Below are 25,390 nucleotides of genomic sequence, written 5' to 3'. Positions count from 1 at the left end.
AAAGCGGCTAGAAGTGCTGCCCTTTCATTATGGTTCGTGCAAATGCTAAATGAATAGGGGACGTGCTGTGATAGAACCGCTGTAACATGTGGGAATTGTTCAGCTGGGTGTTTGGTTATGATGCTGATGAACAAATGACCTTAGATATCTCCCGTGCAGCACCAATGTGGGTCCACTTTTGCACCTCCCCAGGAATGCAAGATCCGGCCGATAACAAGAATAAGCGTGGTCACAAACAACCAAGAGTAAACCCAACACGTCCTGGAGCTTCCTTCACATTCTGACAAGCTAGAGGTCATGATAAAGGCGTATTAACACCTCTGGTTCTAATCCAGACGATCACATGACTTGTATTAGGTAATAGCAAGTCTACGCACACGCAACGCGCCAGATACCATTCGATATATAGATGTCAAAACCTGCTCGTGATGCCAGCACCCTCCATTACGAACCTTCTTCCCAATGAAACGGTTCATCAGCGATTACTCTTAATCTACGGCACTGCCGGAGTTGGCCTGGGCGACTCATCTTTAAATGTGCGAAATATTTCTACCACATATCCTGCGCAAAGCTTTCGATGCACCGACTCTCACTGGAAAGCTTTAGTGCCGTTGGATCCTGGCAAGAACAGATTGGTTCTTGAGCATTCCTTAGGTGGAAAAACAGAAATCGATGTAGTATATATACCTCTGCTTCAAAATCCACCCCTCGTGCTCGCGGTTCTGGTTGCCAAAGATAGTCCTATGGTTTTCGACATCCCAGATGGAGGAGAAAGGTTACCCTTTGAATATGACGTGATCAGGAAATTCAGATTGGCTGCATGTGAGTGACCATCTAGTTGCTATTTATGCTTGCCTATAATATTCTAAGCTGGCACACAAGACATGTGGCAAGCCTTCACTGCGGAGCAGATGTGGCGACACGGCTTTGGACGGCGCACCTTCCGATTGGATGAGACCTGGCTGCCTGGTGTGTGATGTGAGAGCATGTCATTGAAGCAGGCTGTCAGTTGTTAACTTGATCATCAGATACGCTGTCCAACAAGGACAACGAGACATTACGCACGACAGCCAGGTCAGATATTTCTAACCATATGGGTCAGGAATATTCTCTGACAGGTGCAACAGGGTACATGTCGTCCGAACCGATCTTAGCGTTGCGGAGCTTCGAGATATTGAGCTCGCACAACAAAAAGCAACTCAAACTGCAGACAACGTAGTGCCGACACCTACTCAGGCTCCTGGTGAAGCACCCCAAACCCAACCTCATGAAGATACCTCAGCGTCGACCCGTAGAAATTTGTTTTCTATCTTTGTTGATGCTCTGACAGGGCCACCGTTCGACCAACAGTGCTATGTTGCTGGATTAATTTTAGACTCCACTTGGGATCCTGATCGCCGTGCAATTTTGGGACACGCGGCCCTAGGTGGAGGGCAAGGACATATGCGGCTTGGTATATTTGGGTGAGAACCCCACAACTTGATTTAGCTCAGATGGCACCCGAAACTGAAGTATTTAACCGGATTTGATAGGTCGCATCTCATTCACGCATGGCCATCATCTCTGGAAGATATCGATCGGTGCTTGTTAGACGTAACTCCCAATGACATTAGACGTACTGCGAATGACAATGGAGAGACGGACGTCGCTTATAAATCTTTCTGCATCGGATCCGGCGCTTTCTTGCACGAGGTTGGCCACGCTTTTGGGCTCATTCACTCCCCCAGTGGTAGGTCATGCATGAACCCCTGCGCTGGACAGTCGTGATTATAAGCGCTCATTGGCTTTGCCACCAGGATTGATGCGGAGAGGATTCAATCATTTCAATAGGTAACATACTAGCACTCCCTGTATCTATGCGTTGGAATTGACCCATGTGCCTAGGACGTTTATGCCAGTGGAAAACACAGCGAGAGGACAGGTGCGTCCGATAACAGTTGATCTTGAAGATGGTTCTCATTGGCATCGAATCGATACCGTTCGACTTCGCTACCATCCATGTTTTCGGCATCTGAACGACGATACCTCGGTTCAAAGAGAATTGGGTGGTCCATGCTTCTACCCGATTAATAACCACATTATTGCTCGATCGCCCACTGGTATCATTCTAGTGGAGTGGGAAGTAGAGGGACTGGGTGTAGTTTCTTGGCGCGATTTTACTCATGGCGACCTTGTGGAGCCTTTTGAATACGCCATTTCGTGCGACGAGGCCGTATTGAAAAGCTTCAACGGCAGTAGCCAAAGGAAGATCTCACTCTCAGTTACCAGCACCAATCAGCAATCAGCTCGCATTGACGATGTGGAATCTTTCCGCCAAAATGCGTCCCTTCATATTGAAGGCTTCGGGACCGTTTTCAAAAGTCAAACTGTTGGACATGGTAATTCTGGCGGCACGAATCATGATTTTACAATTTGGTTCAACAAAGGCCATGATTTGTCGTCCATAGTATTTTACAGTGGTGAGCACTATTTGTCTGGCTTGGATTGCATGTTCTCGGATGGTTCACGGGAAAGGATAGGGCGACATGATAGGAACAGGTCAGAGATGCTCTTCAACAAAAGAGCCATATTGAAACATTTGATCGTTAGAGCAGGCTGGTGGGTCGACGGGTGCGAGATGGTATTTCTAGGTGCCGATGGAGAAGAGATGTGCTCGGGATGGCAGGGTGGCAGTGGCGGCAATGGCCCATTTCGTTTGGAGCCACCAGCTCGATGTCGAATAGTCGGAATCTTTGGCAATACTGGGCACCATATCGATAGACTGGGTATCATATATCAATGCGATTAGTATAACCAACGTCAGCTATGCTTTTACCATTCCGGCTAACCGCGGAACTTGATTGCCTGCTTTACAATAAGGGTACAATTAAAGACTTCATAGTAACAGGATACTTTTATAGTGTCGACCCTAACTTTTGTGATTTGGGGATCCTGTATCAATGTGATCCGTTAATTGTTGCCGGTTTGTCCGCTGCCAAGATGAGCCCCAAAGGAATAGTCTAATTAGAACATTCATAATAACATGTACTTTTTTTAGCGTCGACCCTTAGTTTGTTTACGGTCAATGCGTTTGCATACCTTGCTTTACTCCTTGGTATGTCTTGGCAAGTAGGCCAAGGACGGGCCAAGAAACAGCCAAGACCAGAGCGTGAAGAAATATAAAAGCCAGAGAAAGCAGGATGGATATCAGTCTATCCTCTACTCTGCCTTCTGAAGCTGCGACTGTAATACCAGTAACATACGCCACGATGTCATATCAACGAGTAGTATCTTTTCAGTTACCATCACCCAGCGAAGCAACGTACCATTACTGGGTCGAGATGCTCGAAGCCATTGTGGAAGACGGCCTGAGATGTCGAAGGAGCGTTTCTGATCAGTCCATCAAATCACCGCGAAAGCTAGCGCCTTCAACCTCTAAGGTACATGGCGGTAGAGTAGGATCTTTGGCATACTTCCTGCTGCCGTCGACCAAATCGGAGTTACCGAGAGTGTGCATTGAGGGCCGACTGCAAGCGGCATGCGAGGAGACTCTTGATCGAGCCAGCAACGTGAATGGGATTCCATTTTCAAGGGGCGTAGAATCCAGTGTAGCAGAAGATACTTTAGAACTCGCCCAACGAATCCTGTCTATTGTGAACTGTGATGCCCTCGTGATCGACACCAAACTCGTTGTTGACAACCCTTCAACCCCCGCTGAGAACTTTGGATCCGACTGCACTCTATCCCCCAACATCAATCTGTTCAGTTCAACGTTGCGCATCGTTGCAGGCACTGAAACCCGATATCGGGTAATCCAAAATAGAAGACCAAAGACTGCTTTTAACATCGTCGAGGTGGCATACAAGTTGACAAAAGAAATGTGCGACCTCTTGACCGGCAAACCGGATTATGCGGATCAGAACCTCACGAAAAGAAGGGAAAAACCTGTCTCTGCAACAAAATGCAGGACATATAACGAGTTCAGAACTTCAAGGGGAACTGTGAAAGTTGGTGGGAGATGATTATGGATACGTTGTATACCCTCTGTACATTAGTAAATTTCAAAGTGTAGGACATGCTAGTGAGCGAAACCTGTGTCTGCACCAATGCCTAATAAATTCGCTCCACTATATACTTTCGTGGCGAGGATCTCTTATTTACATCTACATTTACAAATTATGGTCATCTCAGCAGCTTCCTGACCCGTTCATGGCCAATGACTAACAGCGTCCCATCCATTCGCCCCAAGAACAGATATCGCTGGTCCTGAGAGATCGAAACGCTCAGTACACTCATTGATACATCAAAGCGGTGTGTGATATGAAGGCTGCAAGAGTGGGCGGCCGCATGGTTAGGGGTTGAATCAACAGGTAACCAGAATTTTAGGAATGCAACCCACCTAGGTGTCTTCATGACTACAATCCCGCCTTTCTCATCCGCACCAACCAAGAAGCCTCCATCTCTGGATGCCTTTATATCATTTAGTCGTGTTATAAACATTCGTGTGTGCATTGATTTCCCGTTGATGGTATATGTGTGTAGATAACACACGTTGCTTGGAGCAACATTTGCAGGGATAGTGGCACCGTGTAAGGGGCCAGAGGGAGTAGGCGTTTCGCGACATGCCGCTTCAGTGTAAACCACAATGCAGGCAAGGGAGGTAATAAGGACGCGATGGATGCACAGAATCTCACTGGATTTGGATGGAAGTGGACGAAGTGTGCGTAGATATCGGGTGTCATGGAGCGTATGTATTATCACAGAGCCATCCTAGACAATGCAATGATGAAAAGGGTTGGTATCCGATTGAGCGAGCAGAACCACGGATAGACGAACCTTGGAGCCGCTGACCACAATACCATGCTCGACATTAACTGCGACAGCAGTCACCTGAATGTAGCCGGTGATAAGTTAGCAATTGCATCATATTCAATGCCAATCCCCACATTATACCTGATCATCGTGCCCGCAGAACACTCGTGGTCTTGCCTTTTCGACACAGCCACTCATACCATCAATTTCCCAAGTCATCACCGTGGTATCTGCCGATCCACTTGCGATTGTCCGATCATCCTCCCCAATGGCAATGCATGTTACAATGTCACGATGCCCATGAACAGCATCCACAATTCGTGGTGAACCATGGCCGTGATGTAGGTCAAGCTGTATGACCTGAAAAGATGCGTCCCAGCTACCACCAGAGATAAGATACCGGCCATTGTGGGTGACAGCAAAGAGCTGTGAGTGTGGATGAGTAGTTGATGCAAGCTGGGTTGGAATTTTGCTGAACAAATGCAAGACTGTGAGCCCCGATCGCTCGAATATAACAAACCCTTCATACGATATACTAACCGTTTCCGTAGCGCTGTGTTATCAGCTTCGAAGGCAAATGGAGCATCTATACCACCGCTCCATTTATGGGCACGAAAGCACATGTCGCCATCCACGGTTATCACCTTGCTGCCGTCGGATCCAGCCCATGTCGGAAGGGCAGGAGTGTGTGACTGTCGAGACCACTGATGTAAGCCTTGATGCCCCTCAGTCCCACCACCTCCTGGCGCCATTGATTCATCCACACAAGCAGCAATGAAGTGTATTTCTGCTCCTTTTGACTCGATCAAGTAGCTTCTGTGATCTTCCGGGGCATCAAATAAGGTGCTAACCTCACATTCGTCATTTGGAGCCCGCTTAGGATGTGGTTTCTTGAATAATTGGGACGGTGTTTGTCCGAAGTTATTGATTTGATCTTCAATTGATCGACGTTCCATGGGGTCCTTTATGGCATCAATGTTGATAGCCCCTTCGTAGGTTAAATAATAGAAGACATTGTGCGCTTTCACTGCTTCTTCTCCAGTTTGCTTGTAGCCCCAAATGAGATCTATCCATTCGTTCAGGTGCTCGGAAACAAAATCACTTTCCAAAGCTTCACGGTGGATCCGCACAAAGTCCTCTGGGGTTTTTGCCCATGGTGGGAGAAGTACATCGTTCAAAACCTCGCCGGTTTGCTTTACCCCAAGATCAAATCTGTTCTGCAATTTGAGAGAGGGACATAAAGTTAATTATCGAAAGAGCACGTAGACGGGATGCCGGATACATTATTCTTACATCGTTGGTTAGAAATTCCGGCATGTAAAAGAACTCCGGTATTAGCTCTTTAACATCACCACTTCCAGCAAGAACGGATTTCCAACAGCTTTGCAGTGAATGAAACTGCCTATTTAAACATCGACATAAGATATCCTCAGAAAAAAAGAGAGCAAGCTGTGTGTCGCACGTACCGATCCGGATGATCGAATTTTCCACCTTGTAATGTGATGTGCAGAGTTGTGAAAGGTTCCAGTCTTAGCAAGTAGAACACGACAGCTGCTGCAGAGGAGTAGTGTGTCCCATAATGGAACTTCTTGATTCGGCCTGTGGGGTCTTCGAAGGCCTTGTACCGCTCAAGGTATTGGGCCAGCCGTGTCTCATCCAGCGCTCCAACAGGTTTTGATAAATCGCGGTAAATGGAAGGGTCGGTAATATCTAACGTTTCGCTCTCATAATCGCGAATAATCCTGTTCAAATATTCTTAATACAAGTCGTGTCATTAGGCCTGAAATAGAACGATGGGAGTACCAAGGAAAGACGGGATATTGAGTGAGATCATTGTAAGTCCGCCCTACAGCCAAGATTACAATTATTAGATATCTGCAGCGATATCAGAGTATTGATAACGCACTCACCGCTAACAGTATTTAACCACATCAGGTACTCAAAATTACTAATTTCTCTTCTGACCCACCGCTCAGTCACAGGGCTCTTTTTTACCACATCACACGGGCTACTCCGCACATCAACGTTTGCCAATTGGACGGGTCGACAGCTCACCAGACACTTCAGAAATTTCAATCGGTCCTTACCTGCCGTTTTGCCTGCCCCCGGGAAGTTGAAAAGATAATTCGTCTTATCTGAAAAGAACAGTTCGACAGCACTTTTGCGTAGCATGTAACGGCGGAGATAGCAGTCGCATAAGTCGTCGAGCGACCACCGTCGCTCCTTTAGCAGCGCATCGTTGTCGACGAGGAGTATCATCACAGCTTCACGTTCCGACTCGCATAGCCCCAAAGTCGTGGCTTTGATGTCTGCGGTGAAAGTGAGGTGGGACGCAGTCACTTCAATACGACCCTTCACAGGAGTCATGAGGAGGATCATCTCGCAATCAGCGCTATAGAGAAGTCGATCGCCTTTACTTGCGCTACCCGTGGCGCCGCTGGTAGCATTAGATCCAAGCAAATCATCCTCATTCAAAACGCTCCATTCTTCCTCGCCGAGGTCATTGTCGTCGTCCGCTGCCAAGCTTCCCAAGCTTGTTATACTAACCTCTTTTAACAGGTCAGGCGGAATCCCGAGACCATTCTCTATCTGAGACCTGAGCTTGTCCATCTGACTCCTCTTCCTGTCGACCGCTGAAATACTGCTGAACGTGCTAGCTCGTGACAGCCTTGGGCTCTCCCCACGAGGAACACTATCGTCTGGCTTGAATGTCTTGTCCCTTTTGGCTGATGCATTCACATGATCATCGAATTCCCAGTTTGGAGTCAACCGCCGGCGCATCCTCAGATAGTTCTCCGCCCTGTCCAGCTTCCACTTTACGCTACTCTTGCTCCCATTATTTCCATCCTCCACTGGCGCCCACATTCCCCTTTCTTGCGTCAAGGTTCGCCACAATAGACAGAGTTGTCTACCCACCATCCTTTTCTCTAGTTCTTCTTCCTTTTCACAGTCGACGCTTCTCTGGTTCTCATCCCCCCGTCTTTTTCTAGCCACCCGTTCCAGAATGCCGCATATGAACTCCTTTGCGCGCTCTAAGGCTGCCTCTTCTTTGGCCCACCGAGTACACGTGGACCTAGACATCCGTGAAAACCGCCTAGTCACAAGAGGAACCATGGCGAATTCGTCTTCCTCGACCATTTTCATGGCCGGGAACAGACTGGTGTCATATACGCTATCCCAAACTGGGGATGTCACCAGGTGGTTGAAAATCTGTTGATCTGCCAAGGCCTCATTGAGCAGCGTCTCCGATATAAGCGCCGCATCACCGGCGGCCTCACTGGCCTCTACAAGGCTAGCCACAGCTTCTCGCCATCGTGTCATAACCAGCATATAAAGCGGCAGGACAATTCGATGATCGACCTTCGCGACTTCACCATCGAGATCGCGGGACCGCTGTGCACTGCTCATGGGAAAGCATTAGGCGTGAGACATACACGTCGATATGCGTGCTACTTACACTACAAATATCTCATGCACATGTCCCAAAACATAAAAGCCTCTTTCTTTGACCTTCCCCTCTGAGAAGGTCATTGCATGTTTGTCCAATAACGGAATGAGATGTCGCAATGCCATATGCCATATGCTTTCGTCAGGGACCGTGAAAGCACTCAGCAATATTCTGATGGCTAGTCGTACTAAACCCCCCGACCGAAGGTGGCTCTGCAAAAAAGGTAGTATGGGCTATCAGTCTAAGAAGAGCCAGCAAAGCGCAACGCACTCTTTGACACCTTTTCGGCTCCATCTGTCAAATGGACGTGGGTGATGCCAAAGTCGATCAAAGAGGAAAGCACTTCCAGATACTCTTCGACGAGGTCGCGACATTCGCCTAATGGGAAAGACATTCGGACAGTCAAGTCACCCGTTGCGGCACTAGGTGGGCCGGCTGACAGGAGTTCTTGCAGGTTAGGTATAAAGAACAGTCGTTTTGGGTCTAAACGTCATGAATCGATAGGAAAATTTAGGGAAGTCTCTTCACCTTGGCATCACTTTGCAAGTATGTGCCTTAGAACGCACCTTCGGTATGCAGATCCCGCATCAAAGCATCACGCAGATCATGGTGATTAAACATAAACTCCTCGACAAATAGGAGTAAGTGTGCAATATTCTCCTGCAACAGGAACGTTCACATCAGCATACTGTAAGGACCCTTGGTCAAACAAGTTATCTCATACCATTTTAGCACCTGAGAAATTTCTCCAATCGCCTCCGCCGATCTCACCTTTGACCGCCGAAAGTAACCGTAACAAAAATGTCCTCAAGAAGGTATATGCTTCGTCTTCGCGTTTTGTCAGCCACGCAGATATCGCAATCTCCTCCACACACCGCCATGATTTACGCTCCAAGTCAAATGTATCTAGGGTAAATGTGGTCAGAGTCTCGAAACCCAAGTTGGATAATCGTGTTTCATCAGCTTGCGCGGATGGGTTTGATATTTCCGGTGGCTCGGATTCTCCAAGTGAATGTGTCGACCTCCTTGCTCTTGCACCTGGGTCACCCGGCTTTCTTTTCTCATACTACGCCCATCGAATATAGCCATCAAGAGTGACTGCCACCTCGCTATCTTTCGTATACTTTCTCCATTTCCATTGCGGCATCCGAGAACTAAGATGTCTCGTAGCACTTCGATTCTCAACTTGATTGTCGTGCCTGAGCCAGCAGCGAGCTCCAATAGAGTTTGGATATATCCTACGTTCTTGATTTTAGCATTGCGTAGCTCGACAGGGGCCACAAGAACCTCTTGCGTTTCCCAATCTAAAACTTGCTCTTCAAGCGCCAACTGCAGGAATGCATAATAGATGGGTGCGGTAAAGGAATGGTAGACAAGAATCCTGGCGAGGACACCTGGACCTGACCCACCCGTGTTCCCCACTGCCACAGTGCTACCCAGCCATCCAACTTCCTCCAATTTTATTCGCTTCTTCCATTTGTCGCTGGTGCTGTGGGACTTGAGGATTATCAACATCATCTGCAAAGCCAAAACTCTCGTGCGCTCCAGGGTATTATTGAGCGACAGTAAGAACAAGGATTCGCCGCCACCGTGACTCAAAAATCGTTCTGCAAGCCTGCTTTCCGGGTGATGGACGCTGATCTCGACCACTACAGATAACAGTTCCGCGATATGTACATTATCATCTGAGCACGAAAGTACCTGAACGATTCGTCCGACGTCATCTGCAGACGGTGACTTTAACAGGAACTCCTTTATAATCCCAAAAATAAAGCGTCGCAGTAGTGCAGTTGATTCGCGGGAGCCCCGATGAGACTGCAGTGGCTGTGTTAGTTCTGACATGTTAGGGCCCGTGTACCGATAGAACTTTTCCAAAACGTCGACCCAGAATCCTGCGCCATAGCGATCCCGGTATCTTTCAATATCCCTCGCGAGAAGTTGATGAACAGATTGGTAATATTCTATTTGAACTTCTTCTGCAGCATGCGTCCATATACGCGAGTCGAATATTAGGTACTTCTCCATATCACTGAAAAGCGCGAGATGGAAACACGACTCCTATACGGATTCACGCTAATCATTTATTGATCGTGGCCTTGATGATATCTTGGAGATATTCGAAGATAACTCACCTGTGTTACGTTAACAAGAGCGTCTAAAACTTCCAGCCCTAATCCTGCAGGATTGTTTTGCTGTAGTAAGCTCGACATCACTTTTGGACCGGACATAGCCGCAAGCCTATCCTGATGGACGGGGTCGCCGGATATCACCGTCGCTAATAGATCGAAGAAGAGCTTGGTCCGGCTTATTTTGATAGCATTCTCGTCCTTGACGTTGTACGATACTTGAGTGCCGCTCTGTGCGGTACCAGAATATCCCGCTTTCAAATCAACTTGGGCAAGGATTGGAATCAGAATTCCGATCCCACCAAGGGCATGTACAGCGGTGCAAAAACACTTTGTAGCTGACGTGACTATGCCAGCCATTTTCTCCTTGCCTTGCGGAATTTCGGAGTGCTTTCTTCGCTTTTTAGATGAATAAAAATGCTTGTCTTTCACATTCAATATTCTGGTAGCCATCGGATGAAACTGCATGACGACTCTATCAGCGTCTACGGTTTCAAGTTCGGCGCCGGAAGAGCGTGCATTGCTTCCTTTTCCAAGGCGAGAAGCTTGAGATGGCCCCAGCTGATGAACCGATGTTGCCTGATGGTGGCTAAGGATGTCATCCAAGAGGTATATGGAGGTCATCTGTCCCGTAAATGAGTTTGCATAAAAAGTTAACGAAGTATTGCTTTGGGTGAGTCCCGTCACTGGAGCTGATGCACCAACGCGCGCAATGCTGTACGTCGCGACATCAGGATATTCAAGTTTTCCCCTCCATCTGATCACCCCATCGATGTACACTAATGCTTCGGAAGAGGTGGCCCATGGTAGTTTAGGGCTTCCATGTGAAATGACAACAGAGTGCCACTGATTGGGAGCAACGGGGTAGTTGGTGACCGACGCAACATGGGGTCGATGGGCCTTCGTCACTCTGACTGTCAAGACGTCCCGGAGGAGTGAAATATCCAGTCCGTTGTCGCCAGTGGAAGTTCGTAATGCAAATACGGTGGATTCTTCTTTCGTGGGATCGCCTCCACCTTCTTCTGCATCAATCCAAATCCATGTCATAAAACTCCAGCCTCCCGCGGATACTGGCCATTTGTCAAGTCCCTTCGCGATCATGCCCCCTGTACCGTCGAAGCAAAAGAGATCCAGGTCTCCAGCTTGCCGTCGAGCAATTTCGACTACGGTCCGCACCAACGCATCATACCAAAAAGGAAGCTCTGTTTCGGTATCACGTAAGTCCAACACACTAGAATGTCTTTGTTCGGACCATGCCAGTGATGACCAGGGATAGGACGTGATTGAGCTCACTAAACGGTCGCTGGAAAGATCTCGCCGACGCAAACATTTGAGCAGAAGCTTCACTTCAGCTACTGTCAATGAGTAGGTTGCAACTGTCTTGAGCAGCTGCATTACTTGTTGCAGATGCTCTTCATCGGTGGCCAGAGGTAAGACGGTTCTCAAAATCTTGTTTACAATGCCTGCACAATGTAAAGCCGCCTTACTAGGTTCATGTGCAGCGGCAATTCGATCAAGGTCGCAGATCATTTGCCCACGAAGTTGTTGATTGCAATGCTCGTAGAACTGGAACAAGGCGTCGACCACATCAAGGTTTCGCACACGGTAAGGAGCGTCTCTACCATCGGCGAGGAGAAAGAAAAGGGAATTTAACAGCCCTGGCCAACATTGCCATCCGCCTTTCAGGCAAATCCGGGTTCGAATCTCGTCGTATCCATGCAGTTCCCGGAACGACTTCTTCGCCATTTCATCGTCGCGAATCAACGTTGCAACGGTGAAAATGACCATTTCGACTAATTCGTGATATTCACGGTTCAAAGATGTCCCGCCATTATCATGGCTACTCTCAAGATGAACTTTGACACTCAGGACACTCATGAGAAACTGAAAGACTTTTGCTTTGATGAGTGCATGTTTGAGCGCCATACTGATATCTTCAGCAGTTTCCCCCACAAAATCTCGTATGCCTCTCAATAATCGAAGTTGCAAATCCAGCTTGTCCTGCTGATCTATCAAACCAGGAAAGCATTCAAGATATCTTCGCATGACTTCTGGAGTCGTCTCTTGGTCCGGGGTGGCTGGTGTCATTGGAGTCGTAGGTGTCAGTGAGGGTTGAACGATAATGCCCCATCGACCATAGGTGGGATAATCCGTCGCCAAGACAGTTACAATGTCAAAAATGCGGCGTTGAGCAAAGCAAGACGTGGGAATGTGGGATGACCCCAGAAGGGTGAAGAAACAATTGAGAATCGGACGGTTCAGAAATGCATATATTGACATCTCTTTGTTGTTGGCCAATACGGACTTGAATAAGGCAAATATGGGAAAACGGTAAGACACATCGGTAACGCTCTCTGATGTGCAAAATGTAAGAACGGGAAGGAGCGTTTCAAAAGCATTCAAACGGCGAAACGTCTCTTGGGTGACCGGCCTTGCTCGTATAATCAAGCAAAGTGCACCGCATGTGTCACGGATTATCTCAGGGTACTCCACTTGGTGCTTACTCAACAAGGACAGCAAGGCACGACATGGTCGATCGTTGCTGTCTTCAGCCAACGTGCCACAGTAGACAATGAGAGTCAAGATACTCGTTCTCATCGCCTGCCGAGCACGGATGGCTCGCTCGCCGGCATAGGCGGTTCCCCACATGTAGAATCGAGGACCTAGAAGCAATTCCCATACATTTAGGTCATCCATCCATTTCAACAACCAACTTATCCGAGCCTTCGTGACGGCTGCGTCTTTGTCGTATATGATCAAGCCAGCAAGAAGCTTGATAAAGCCCAGTTGCAAACGCGGGAAGTGATCCTCAGCGTACCCAAGAGCAATTCGCCGGGAACAATTATCTTCCTGGTGGGCGATTCCATCGTCGGCGAAAACATCGTACATCATTTTCAACGCGCCGTTAAGGGCCGCCGAAATGCTTTCTTCGTCGACTTGCTGGTAAATGCTTGAAGCAGATCTATCACCAAAACCGCTAGATCTTGCCGCTGATGCCCGCGGAACATATTCTGTACTCCAGCTGTTATGACAGTCATGAAGACAAAACATCTCTTCCAGAAGGAAGACGAGTTCCACCTCCTCAGTGCCAAGTGGTTGCGACATGATAAAATCCAAATTCATCGACGCCGATCCACTTGGCCACATTGTATCCCAATCGTCCGGTGAACGTTCCAAGGCCGGTACAGGCCATAATGGACATGGCATTCCCCCGATCCCTTCAACTCCTGTATCTGCTGTACGGTGACGAGTTTCCGGAAAAAAGCTATAATACCTCTCTGTGTTCCCATCGACGCTGTCATTCAGCTGCGGACAACGAGGAGTAACGGCTGCCGTCCACACAAGGAAACTCGCTACTTTCTGGGGCCAGTTTAGCGCTTTCATGTGTTCCCGGCAACGGGGATCGTTCGCTGAGAGGAGCTCCACCAAGTACCATGCGAGTATCCGACCAATGAAACGGTAGCGCAACGCATTAACGTTCTCATCATATGTATCGGAGCTACTTTGAACGCTAAAAGTTCTATTATCGTAGGCCAGATCGCCCACTATGTTGCAAAGGACCTCCAGTTTGTGCGATGCTTCAGTCAAAATAGCCAACACCGTGGAACCTTGAGTTACCAACAGGCAGCCCAAAGCATTTATGGCATGGACTATCAAGATCAGACGATTGATATTTAACTTATGGCTTCCCTCAGTCAAAAGGACAAATAACGCGTCCAATATATGCCGTGTGGTGGGCTCGGAGAAAGCCGCGCTTGCCCGTCCCCTTCGTGGTGGATGACTAGTGTCCTCGTTCGCTCGCTCCCTACCGCCATTGCGAATAAACCGCTCCCATGCGGCTTCTGGGTCGGAGCATCTTTGTATAATCATCAGGGCCAGTGATAAGTAATGAATAGTCGTCGTCGACTCAGTAGCCTCGTGGATACGATCGTGTCTATCTTGATTTGCATTATTTACATGGACGCTAAGCGTTAAAATAAGTGCGATGCTGTTGATCGCCCCATGTTGCACCATGGCATCCCGGTTACCATCAAAACGCGATAAGAGCTCCATGTGTTGAAAAATATGCAACGTTCGCGACAAGAGGTTTTCATAATTCGCAGGACGAGCAACCAATTTTGCATGGTGTTCAGCTGCGAGATGCTCCAAGACTTCAATCATACCCAAGACAGCTACGTGAGGATGTCCAAGCGCTGGTGGGGCCAGTGGAGATGTGACCTGGGAAGGAGGGCCAGACGCTGTCGCAGAATGTCGGCTGAAAGGGAATCCAGTAGACTGCTTGGGGTCCAAACCGTGCTTCATGTGGCTCTCTGAAAACATCTTTCTCATATTCCGTATCTCATCTATTTCTGTCAGCGGCCCAAAGCGCGCGCCAAAGGCTCGCAAGTAGCTTGTTAGGAGATCATTTTCAGGAGTAGCCTCGGAGGCAGCAGCATCCAATCCACCAAGCTCTGCACATTTCTCAGGTGACTCGGGATCTCCGTGTATGTCCTTTCGCTTTCTATGCTTGTCATACGACTTCCACAATCTCCGCATCCTCCACCCCTCATCATCATCTCCAAAAGTGCCATCGTGCCGTCCACCCAAAGCACAGCAGCCAACTGCAGTCTGTGATACTTCGAATCGTCCTACTTCTACTGTCGAGGGTATACTGAGCGTGGGACGATCTTGATGTGGCTGGGGGTGCTTAATTCGACCCGCCGTCTTTTTCAGCCAGTCCATTACATAGACTCAACCAAATTCCACCATTGGCCTTGTTATATGCCAGCTCTGTACGTTTTCAACAGGTTTCACGCTATTTCTATCACTTTCTTCCTGACCAATGTCGGTATAAGTCCCTCTAGTCCGCGAGAGATGGGCGGCGAGCAACGAATGGAACAGTGGATGACCAACACAGTCAGCTAAGCCATCAGTCACGGGATTGCTTACGCATCGCTCCCTTTTGCCGATGAGGCAAAGCGTTAACGTTCGTCATGCTGGCAGTCAGAAATGGCAATCAAAAAGTTCGAAATGCGAGCGCTTTTACCGCCGCTCACTACTCGCCAAGTACTGTACCTCCTGCTAATGCACTCTCTTGGTGCCGGTATTCTAGACGCTGGTATCAACTTTGTTATCGCATACTTCATGTATCGGGACCAGCCAACCTACCTGTGGAAACTGCCAAATACGATTGCGGGTGACGCCGCGGTGACAGTACTCATACAAGTAACTCTTACATGGATCATTGACGGTGGTCTGGTTCACAATGACGTACGGAAGGGAGTAACCCAACCTATCATAACAAGTCACAACGAGGACACGTCATCAAAATGGACGTTGCCGCGAAGAGGTTTTCTAGGATGGCTGTGTGCCAGCTCTCTTGACATATTTGCCGCGGGTCTGCCCTTTACAGAGAGGATGCGTCGATTAGGAAACGCAGCAGTGCGAGGCTTTGTTGTCTCCATTTGTGTACTGCCGATTTTTTGGGGGATCGGCATTGGGCTTGCATGTGCGACGTGGACGGGCCTGGCATCCGGCGACCAAGTTAGCGGCTGGCCGGGTCCACAGATTTTCAAAGCGGTGTATGCATTTGTTCTAGGTGCTTTTACCACACCGTTAAGTTCCATTGTGGGCATGGCACAAGCTGGAGATCTCGGATCTGAAATTGATGAAGCCTCGTCGGACACGACTTTGGAGAATCTTCAATCCGCATCTGATCTTGTGGCTGGACAGCCAAAGTCGGATCAGCTCCGCTCAACGTCGCCCAGCAACGCTCCTGGACCACCTGTTGGAGAGGGAACTGTATGAATATCTGATCATATATTTTGTACTTATATATATTTGTAAATAGCAGATATTGGGTGGTGTATTGGGCATAAACAGGCGGCTATCGCTAAAGCCTTGATAACTAGACCGCTTTGTCAAAGGCCACCTTTACAATTGTTGATGACATGATTAATCATGTGACCCCACATCGATCGTGGCGGGATCAACAATTGCCGAGCATCTGCACAAGTTCCCCCATCTTTGTCTCCTTCGCAGGCTTCATCTCCTCATCATGGCTTCAAAACCATTCTTCCTCGCGTGTACAGTTCGCAGACCGCCAATTTATCGGGTTCCCTCCCGACGTCTCTATTCTACAACACCTCCTCGTCGCTCTTCCCTGCTCTTCCTCTCCTCGACACTTGGCGCTGCAGCAGCAAGTTCTTTCGTAACCTACCAGCTCTTCACACCTTCTACGGACCCACTCAGCACAGCATCCGATGACGATGAGCTTGCTTACGCGGCTTTGTTGCAGGCGGAACGAGATGGGCATGATCTTGTCAAAGAAATGAGGCAAGATCCTCAGTGGAAGGAGGTGGATCCGTACAGTTATTTAAGTGGGGGACGGTTGCATAGGAATTTTACCGCCGGAACTCTGAGAGGCAAGGGCAAGGTGGGTCTCATTTTGGAATAGTGCGATGGGTGGTGTTTGACGCGTGATCTCATGGTATTTGACAGTTTGCTCTCCGGCCAGCATTGTTTCACAACAAGGACATGACTGAATGTGTTGCTGTGTTGCACGTTGGCGAAAGACTTTCAGGACATGATAAGATAGTGCACGGGGGTGTGCTGGCAACCCTCATGGATGAAATGATTGCAAGATCGGTATGTTTCGTCATGGTGGTTGCTGGTTTGGGAGTGCGCTCATTAATATCATTATCCATCTTTTTATCCATAGACTATTCCATCTCTACCTTATCAAACGGGCTTCACTGCAAACCTCACTTTGAATTATCGAAAGCCAGTCGAAGTGAATCAATTCATTGTTCTGCGGTCGAAACTCAACAAATTAGACGGAAGAAAGGCATATGGGGAAGCAAAGATAGAGTCGTTAGATGGTCAAACGACTTTTGTCGAGGCAACCGCCTTGTTTGTGAGTCCCAAACAGGCGCTACTGGCAGTGGCCAGTCGCTTTAGACCCGCATGATGATGTCAGTTGTAAACTTGTTCGCGGATTAGATCGGGACAGATGAGCTAGATGTTTTCTAGATGCCTCTTTGATTCCACATTTTACAAATCAAACTCTATATATCATTAAAGGAGGCAATAGTTCTAATCGCTTGTCACACTGAACGACTTGTTCTACCAAAGCCGGAACTCTTCTATATTCTAGGAGATAACATAGCACAAGTCTTGGTTCCTTATTTATAGCAACCGAACATTCACCGCCAACACCCCCAAAGATTCCAGTGTTTGGATAGCAAAGTCTGTAAAAGGAGGCGGCCCACATACAGTGACCAACAAGTCCGACTCTTCATCCTGGTCGAACAATGATTCCAGCGTTGGCAACGTCTTGGGAAGGGCTTCTCTTATCATCTCAGCGGTAATCCGTCCAGTATGACCTTCCCAATCTGGTGCTGGGGCAGATAGGACGCGGATGACTTTTAGCGATCCCCCGCTTGCCGATTCCATAGACTTGAGTTCGGAGGTGAGAAAGAGATCATCCTCGCAGTTGTTACACCATATTAACCTCAAAGCGGATGCGAGTGGGCTACCGGGCTGGCTGTTTTCTCGTGGGCAATGGCGAAGGTAATAATCGATGAGCTGGACCATAGGTACAATTCCTTAAAGTGGTGCATGTAAGGAACAATGAGAAGTACAATGACTACCAGTGTTACTGTACCAGTGCCAGCTGCAAGCATAACCAGAGACCCGTAACATCCGCTCGCGGAGTTTTTAAGCAGCGGGTCGACGTAATGCTGTATCGGGCCGCGAATCTTGATAGGTGCGGCTACAGAGCAACATGAATGACGGTGCAGTTGCAACCAAAGAATTTTGATACATACCAACTTTCAACTCATCCAATAGCGGCGTCATAGCACCATTGGTATATATCTGGTAGAATGGAGAAGGTAGTCAAACACCTGATCGAACGTTCCTTTCACACAATATAGTGCTTGCCTTGATATAAGCGTCAAAGTGACCCGGTAAGGCACATCGCACCGGTGTATAGTTCCGCTCAACAGTCCCACCCGCCGGAGTCGGCAGACTAAGGATGTACGGTTGGCTTCGGAACATGGGCGTAAAGCCTTTGACATCTTACTGACCTCACGGATATTGCATCCCCGGGTAAAATGTCCATCCTGTCTCCAGCATTAAGACTAAATCTGAATTTTCGAATCGGATTTCTTGCTCTTAATCCTGTCACTGTTTCTTTCTCGACCAAGATAGCAAGTCTTTGTTTCCCAACTGGTTCGTCCTCTGGGGGTGTTAGCATTGAGAGCTTGTCAGAATCAAATCTTTGAAAAATGGCGGACGTATAGGTCAAAAATTACCTTGAGACAGTATACCTTCCAATTGTGTATTATTTTCGGCCTCCAGAAGCGCAGTCTTCATGATGTGAGTCGTTGTTTCTGCTTGGCTTGTTTTCTCGTCTTGGTTGAAGACTTGGGTAAGGGGTCTCCAGCCCACGTTCAGCGGCAAAGGTGAAGGGTATGGGCCAGTACCAGCAGCAGACACAGAGAACGAGGTAGATGCGGCGCGCAAGCCAGAGGTAGATGCAGAATGTGAACCAGTAGAGGTTATTGAGTGAAGTCCGAACTCTACATCCCTTGGCCGCAGCGATCCCCGGCGACGAGAGGCACTACTGATAGTTATCGAATGTGAGCTTTTTCCGGATGGTACGCCAGACGCTCTGGATTGCGGGAAATTTGGGTCGTATATTTTGGCAATCACGTAGTGGCTTACTTTGTTCATTGCCTATCAAACAAGTGAGAATACAGTACGGTGCGAAAACGTACGGATGGCAAAGAGAAAAAGGTTACATACGAAACGACTATGCGTGTACATGCTATAGTGCACTCCGTCACTCAATTTGAATTTTTCTTTGCCCTGGAAGACATTCGTTGCATCCTTGCCAATGACAGATCTTAACGCTGCTACGCCTCCAGGGTGTTGGTCCATGTAGCGACTGACATCGATGACCATCCTAAAGTGCAGGTTAGACCCGTCCTCAACATTCACGGGGAAGAATTGCATACCCTGAAATGATTGTCCAGGACTGCCCTTCCTGACAATTCTTAATAAAACTCTCTAATGTCATCTCTTGCTCTGGTTGTTTTATGAGGGCATCATCCATGAATCGGACTGTTGCCCCTGCTCCACCATGGGGGACATTTCTTTCAAGCACTTTGCCGCTCAGCGTGTCAATACCTCGAAGGATCCGATGCCAGATGTGATCGACTTGTCGGACCCCGAAGAAGATCAGGAAAAGGAGGCCAAAGTATCCAATGTAAAGCATGGGCCACAGATTACTTGTAGAATTGTAACGGGCAGCTGTGTGGTAGACAGTTAGTGGCAAGTTCCGCATCGCCTGAGTGAAAAAAATTCAAGAAACGGACCTAGATCGGCAATACCCAACCATCCGTTGAAGATAGCTTGAAAATCACTATATCCAGTAAGATTCCAAGGAAAAATCGCAGTTTGTTTCAAGAGCTTACCACAAAGGTATAGTGCTAACCCACAGTAACGATGATATCGTCGAATCCACAACGACCACCTTGACATGATCTTAAAGTCTTGCGCGACCAACCATCCGGCTACACCGATCGTCAGTCCGACACCCGCAACGCATTGCCCGACTTCGACGTGCAGAAACGGTGCATGTTGCCACTGTCGGGTGCGAAAATCGTTGTCAGTTTGGGTGGAATGCGTGGTCGTTGGTGGGAAGTAAGTTGCTTACATTGAATCCTCCGACTTGGGAGAAAGCTGCCCGAAGTGTGAATGCAAATTCACTAAGAACGGCCGCCTAGGAACCAAAAATTAGAATAACCTTTCCTTTCAACGTCCAATTTGACTTACCATCAGATACTGGTGAAGCGGAAGCCATAAATCAATCCGGGTTCCATATCGCGCAATATATATGCCCAACGGGATGGCTACCATCGTCATGAATAACATGTCACAGGCATGAAACCTATAGCAGAGGCTCATCAGACTAGATTCTTCGAACGAAACAGAATAGAGTCATCACTCACAAAACAGCAAAAGTCGACGCCGTGCTTGTCGTGTTGATCAAACCTCCTGTTCGTCCCGTCCCAACTCCGGAGAAAAAGTTCAACGTTCCACTCCATTTTGTTCCACCATGGTATGTTAACGTCGGGGACGTCGAATATGCGTAGATGATATTCATGAAACTATCTGAAATAGGGTAATCACAGGAATCTCCAGTAACAAGTTTACGTGTCCACGAGAAAGCACGGGTAGAAAAGCGTGTGGATGATACGTCGGCTACTTGCGTCAAGTCGTTGGTACAGCCACGAGACGTATCTAATGAGGGCTATTTCACGGGGTCATGCAACTTGTATCTTACCCAACAGGACAGAGAAGACTTTTGAGACAAACCTGATCGTGAATGGTACTCCGTAAATCCTCGACAACCCAGGTCCCGTCGCCTCGATCAAATACTGCCATTATATCCGCATCCATCATGGACGTTCCCAATCCGATTGCAAACCTGGAGATACTCAATTTCAACAATGATGATGCGAGATAGATCTAACAACGAAATCATACCAGCCACTATGATTCGATTCCAAAACAAAATCCACCGTTTGCGCGTCGATGTGTATCAAATACGTTAATGCCAGTCCATCCGTCAACTGAACTGTCTGTGGAATAGAACCCGTGATCGTTCCCCGAGCTTCTGTTTGGGTACTTGTATTCTTGGCAAGAAACGAACTGATCATATTGGTCGTCACGATGGAGAAGGCATTAACGGGAAAACTCTTTATATCGGTATTCCACAAAATTAAATTCGATAAAGTGACGGACTCGAGGTCCGCAATGTCGTCCGCGCTAAGAATTCCATCGCGCTCGTACCAAAATGCATCACCGTCTTTTATAAATAAATGCTCAGTATGTCAGCCGCCCCGGGAATGGTCAAACATAGTCTGTACCTCGTAGTCTGATATATTGTTCTATCACGCTCTTCTGAAAGAGTTCACCGAGAACAGAGGAGTCGTGACTATCTTCGGCTAGGCCGCCGACATATGGATCCACCAAATTCACGTCATTGTCGTAAGCTGTAACCAGTTGCTCTTGGACTACTGGATTTGAAGTAATATCCCGGAACCTATTCTGCCAGGGAATGATTTTAGTTATGACATCTCTGGTAGCGTACAACTAGACAAAACCGGATACAGACGTGTAGGCTTCTGTTAAACCCAATGCTTTTCGCACTTGATTGTAGCTAGGCAATCCAATTTCCCTGAGCACAACTATCAGCCCGACTGGCAGGTCAAACGCTTCGAACCTAGTATTCATAAGACTTACCGCCCACGTTGTATATTAACTGCCCCGAGATCGAAGAATTTCCTCTGATCAGGCATGAAAGGCTGTAAAGGCATGTAATTTCGAAGGTCGCTAACCACGCAGACATCTGTTTTTTGCTCCAGCTAACTCAAGACTTCAGGTTATCACAATCTCAAATCAATGAAAACGGCATTACAATGTACCTGCGCGACCAGTCCACGCAAAATGGGCTCAATGCCATCCTCCAAGACTGGATTAGGGTTGGTGATGGCTTCTCGTAGAAGGATGTGACCGGAGGGGATCTCCTCCCAGTTGTTGTCGAGCCGGAGAATAAGGGAGTTTATAGCGCTAGAAAGATGCCGTGTTGTCAGCGACGGTGATGTGATGAACAAAAACATTCGCGTAGGTACCTATGCCCATATCGAAAGGACGCGGCGAAGAAGAACGCGTCAATGCCTAAAAGCCCATCAATAACCAATCTTTACATATGCAAAACTGTCTGCATGAATCATAAAAAATACCTGGGTCAACACTATCATCATATCCGCGGTATTTTGGCAGCGGTTCGCCAAGTAAGCGCGGAAGATACTAAAGAATCCACCTTGGGCCATCAGATTTTGGGTCGCAAACAAAGACGAAAAAAGTACGATTGGAGTTCAACGAACCTCTTTGTAAGCAATCTTTTGAAGACAAGCAATAACCCACCTTCGTGTCATTTGAAAAAGTGTCTCGTCATTGGCATCTGGATTCTTTTTTGCATAGTACGCTGCCCGTCGGTTATGTTCGCGCACGAAGAGGGTATGGAGAGAAAGAAGGCCAGGGTTCTAGCAGATCGTAAAAAGTTGGTACAATAGGTCGGATTGGTCCAGATTTATTATAATACATACGTCGTTGGCTCTGTAATCACTGCTTTATGATTAAGCTTATGATTTAATAGACCTGCATATGGATGTGATGGCTCACGTACCCTGCCAGATAGACCAGAGGCGATATCCCCAACATCAGATCCGGCGGTGATACAGGAACAGTAGGCAAGAACAACCCATCCAACGAAGTTCGTAGCATTCCCCTTGTAAACTTGCGCAACAACCTACAACGCTCTTCATCTGGCCCATAAACTTGGGAAGCATCTATCCAGGCTGTTTGCCAGTTCTGCACGATGCGTTGACCAGTTGTTGAATTTACAATGTGCTGTAGACGTCCAAAGGGTATGGATGCGTTGCAGGTATTGTAGGGATCAAAGTGTGGATCATTGCAAGGCACCTACAGTCAAGCAATGCGACGTGGGAATGAGTCCTTGATGACAACCTTGGATGTCATTTATCGTCAGGAACTAGCCAAAGCAACTCACCGGTATATCATATCGATCAGTGTTGTTACCATGTCCACGTAAGCTATCATGAGCGAGGAACTGCCCGAAATAGGCTAACATATCTGGAACTTTATCCTCATTAGCCTTCGTCTTGGATCCCATAATGTTTGAGATTTTGCGTGGGCTTGGGAGAGACATCCCGTAGGGTGCAGCAAGTCCATCAGAGTACTGCAGGGGTGCTTGTATCCGGGCAAATGAGGAACTTTTCGAGCCCCAGTCTGGGAACCTCTGGTTGTTCTAAAAGAGTTTGGCAGACATTTAATACGGATCCATAAATGAGATTACAAAACTGTGCTTACAAAGCTTCCATTGAAGGTTCGGCAAGCCGTTTCGGCGCTCGCAGCCGCCGTCCATCCAAACCACCAAAAGATAATAATGAAGAGCATTTCTTAACCATTGGTCTTTTGGAGGAAGAACTCGGCTTTCTGGCCGTTTAAATGGTCGAAAGACACACCCAAACATTGACTCACCCATTGTGCTTACATAAATAAAACTCAATGCCGTGGTTTATGGAACAAACCAAGTTACTGGGGTACGGCTATTCTTAGGGTTTGGTGCATCCGTTGAAAGTTGGATCGGAAGGAAGCATGAATGTTATAATGTTGTATGATAAGGAACAGGCTATCATGTTATATGTGATATTGAACAAATGAATGTGGTAAATCGGAACAGAATGAATCGTAAAAACTGATAACCATTCAATACCCAACTGTCACAGCTTTATTCACCCATTTACAGACCTCACCCACGCACTCATTGCCGATAAAATGCCCAATGTCCGCCCTACTAATGGTATAGGTCTTCAAATGCTCATCTGCACGATAGGTTCCGGTACAAGGTCCATCCGTCAAGAAAGCCGGTCGAACAATAACAAATTCCTTGAGCCATCCGTTTTCTGGAAGGGACCGAGTGTGAAGAGAGGTCTGAGTACTCTGATCGATGGTTGCGTCCGGATGTCTGAGGCCCGCTGAATGGTAAATGTGTGCTTCCAGTTTCTCCTTATCGGCATGGGGTTCCTTTAACAGCCAGGAATACATTGGCTAAACAATATGGAACCAAGATTAGAGCCATGTTTTGGACAATGCCTTTTGTGAAAAGTCTGGTAACACACCTTCATAATCAAGGGCAACTCCGCATGACCCACGGTTCCCAGACCGCTAGAGGATACCACAATCAACCGTGGCTCCACTCCATGCTTTTCCCCATATGCCTTTAGAACAGGCAGCATCACGCCAATCCCGCGTTCGCATACTTCAGGGGGTTCCAATTTCAGAGCCAGAGGATTTTTAAAAGATGGCCTTCCGCCAATACTGAATAACACAGTCCCCAAATCGCTTCCAATACTGTCAAAAGCCCTCTCAACGTCCTCCTTTACAAAGGCATCCCCCTTTACTGTGTGCAATCGTGAGTGTTGGTCCACGGGAAGAGATTGAACGCGAGGGTGAGATTCGATTACGTTAACATTTCTGAGGAAGAGGGTGACGTCGTGCCCAGATGATAGGAGTTCGAAAGCGGCTTCCAGTCCGCAGCCTCGGGATGCACCGAAAAGAAGGCACTTCATGTTTCGTGATTGTTGAGTGTTGTATGTGTTGGAGATGTGATTGTGTTGGAATGTTGAATGTGCGGAATGAAGCATCTCTTTTTATAATGTTTGCATTGGAAAATCAGTTGCTGGAAGGGCGGAGCGGCAGCGGGTATTATTTAATCAATGTGTCATCAAGTCAAGAAACGTATAAATCCGCTTACCGCGCACAGCCACACAAATCCCCATAATATCGCGCCCTTTTGGAACCCATGGTAAATTTAAATTAATTCCCAGTCCGGCGGTAACTTTCGGAGCTAGGAAGCGGGGCGGAATAACTACAAGAAATAAAAACAGATACAGACCCAATGCTTTGCAATACCTCCCGCCGGATGTAAATAGACAATCTAGTAAACTTCATGAGCGATACACATACAGGTTGTTTACTTTAAAGAAAAACAATTTGTAAGCACCTACACCTGGCCGCAAAGATCAGTCATCTTATCGTAAACTGTGCATTTTGATCGGTTCCAGTTTTTTTGTCATGTCTTTTTGCCATCCCAATTGTGCTGGTTCATTTTAATCTGGAAGCCGTGACGACCATTAACGATAGTCATGCATCTTTTTGGCTTGGTGTGTGGTAAACCGAGTGCGGAGAAAATAGCGAGCTGTTGAATGCCCTTATTTGCATTGTAACAATGCGTGCAAATGAGAGGAATACTCCATCATACGTACAGTCACTTGTACGGCCTACTGTTCATGCATCTGTCATCGCACGTGTCGCTTAAAAATGTACATGCAATGGGAGAAAACATCAAACCTGCAGCTCGATATCCTTGCAACATGGCTGCAAGCGA

The 25,390-nt window shown here is 47.6% G+C and overlaps 7 protein-coding genes across 7 annotated transcripts; 4 read left to right on the top strand and 3 right to left on the bottom strand.

Moving 5' to 3' along the window:
• Positions 1 to 428: 428 nt before the first annotated feature.
• On the top strand, positions 429 to 2,788 carry SPPG_06515 (uncharacterized protein; the record flags this gene model as incomplete). The annotated part of the gene is made up of 8 exons (XM_016754715.1): positions 429 to 822; positions 883 to 969; positions 1,029 to 1,074; positions 1,128 to 1,243; positions 1,331 to 1,463; positions 1,533 to 1,729; positions 1,797 to 1,830; positions 1,885 to 2,788. The coding sequence occupies 8 exons, from the start codon at positions 429 to 431 to the stop codon at positions 2,786 to 2,788; spliced, it is 1,911 nt and encodes a 636-aa protein (XP_016606146.1).
• A 266-nt stretch (positions 2,789 to 3,054) lies between these two features.
• SPPG_06514 (uncharacterized protein) lies at positions 3,055 to 4,105 on the top strand. The gene has a single exon (XM_016754714.1). The coding sequence runs from the start codon at positions 3,180 to 3,182 to the stop codon at positions 3,999 to 4,001; it is 822 nt and encodes a 273-aa protein (XP_016606145.1). The 5' UTR covers positions 3,055 to 3,179; the 3' UTR covers positions 4,002 to 4,105.
• A 56-nt stretch (positions 4,106 to 4,161) lies between these two features.
• On the bottom strand, positions 4,162 to 15,087 carry SPPG_06513 (uncharacterized protein; the record flags this gene model as incomplete). Its single annotated transcript, XM_016754713.1, has 15 exons — positions 4,162 to 4,306; positions 4,379 to 4,749; positions 4,816 to 4,869; positions 4,933 to 5,263; positions 5,332 to 6,008; positions 6,085 to 6,193; positions 6,258 to 6,533; positions 6,595 to 6,637; positions 6,702 to 8,191; positions 8,249 to 8,451; positions 8,520 to 8,722; positions 8,806 to 8,899; positions 8,964 to 9,277; positions 9,307 to 10,297; positions 10,372 to 15,087. 15 exons carry the CDS (start codon positions 15,085 to 15,087, stop codon positions 4,162 to 4,164), a joined length of 10,017 nt encoding a protein of 3,338 aa, XP_016606144.1.
• A 256-nt stretch (positions 15,088 to 15,343) lies between these two features.
• Positions 15,344 to 16,271, top strand: SPPG_06512 (uncharacterized protein). The gene has a single exon (XM_016754712.1). It carries the CDS (start codon positions 15,355 to 15,357, stop codon positions 16,150 to 16,152), a length of 798 nt encoding a protein of 265 aa, XP_016606143.1. The 5' UTR covers positions 15,344 to 15,354; the 3' UTR covers positions 16,153 to 16,271.
• Positions 16,272 to 16,362: 91 nt separating this feature from the next.
• Positions 16,363 to 17,460, top strand: SPPG_06511 (uncharacterized protein). Its single transcript, XM_016754711.1, has 3 exons — positions 16,363 to 16,780; positions 16,846 to 16,992; positions 17,066 to 17,460. The coding sequence occupies exons 1-3, from the start codon at positions 16,403 to 16,405 to the stop codon at positions 17,312 to 17,314; spliced, it is 774 nt and encodes a 257-aa protein (XP_016606142.1). The 5' UTR covers positions 16,363 to 16,402; the 3' UTR covers positions 17,315 to 17,460.
• On the bottom strand, positions 17,349 to 23,397 carry SPPG_06510 (uncharacterized protein; the record flags this gene model as incomplete). The annotated part of the gene is made up of 26 exons (XM_016754710.1): positions 17,349 to 17,951; positions 18,011 to 18,118; positions 18,174 to 18,222; positions 18,289 to 18,376; positions 18,435 to 18,588; positions 18,663 to 19,086; positions 19,156 to 19,315; positions 19,368 to 19,662; positions 19,728 to 19,763; positions 19,827 to 19,998; positions 20,069 to 20,134; positions 20,188 to 20,302; positions 20,364 to 20,665; positions 20,731 to 20,842; positions 20,902 to 21,223; positions 21,285 to 21,460; positions 21,533 to 21,595; positions 21,661 to 21,782; positions 21,843 to 21,987; positions 22,050 to 22,095; positions 22,161 to 22,227; positions 22,305 to 22,463; positions 22,527 to 22,545; positions 22,607 to 22,902; positions 22,991 to 23,248; positions 23,311 to 23,397. The coding sequence occupies 26 exons, from the start codon at positions 23,395 to 23,397 to the stop codon at positions 17,533 to 17,535; spliced, it is 4,260 nt and encodes a 1,419-aa protein (XP_016606141.1). The 3' UTR covers positions 17,349 to 17,532.
• A 227-nt stretch (positions 23,398 to 23,624) lies between these two features.
• On the bottom strand, positions 23,625 to 24,779 carry SPPG_06509 (uncharacterized protein). The gene is made up of 3 exons (XM_016754709.1): positions 24,758 to 24,779; positions 24,123 to 24,682; positions 23,625 to 24,051 (listed from the first exon to the last, which is right to left on the bottom strand). The coding sequence occupies exons 2-3, from the start codon at positions 24,645 to 24,647 to the stop codon at positions 23,710 to 23,712; spliced, it is 867 nt and encodes a 288-aa protein (XP_016606140.1). The 5' UTR covers positions 24,648 to 24,682; positions 24,758 to 24,779; the 3' UTR covers positions 23,625 to 23,709.
• Between the last annotated feature and the right edge of the window lie 611 nt (positions 24,780 to 25,390).

This window comes from Spizellomyces punctatus (assembly GCF_000182565.1).
Source record: "Spizellomyces punctatus DAOM BR117 chromosome Unknown supercont1.12, whole genome shotgun sequence".
NCBI classification, from domain to species: Eukaryota; Fungi; Chytridiomycota; class Chytridiomycetes; order Spizellomycetales; family Spizellomycetaceae; genus Spizellomyces; species Spizellomyces punctatus.
Note: the sequence above shows the minus strand (reverse complement) of the source record. Positions and strands in the feature narration are given on the sequence as shown.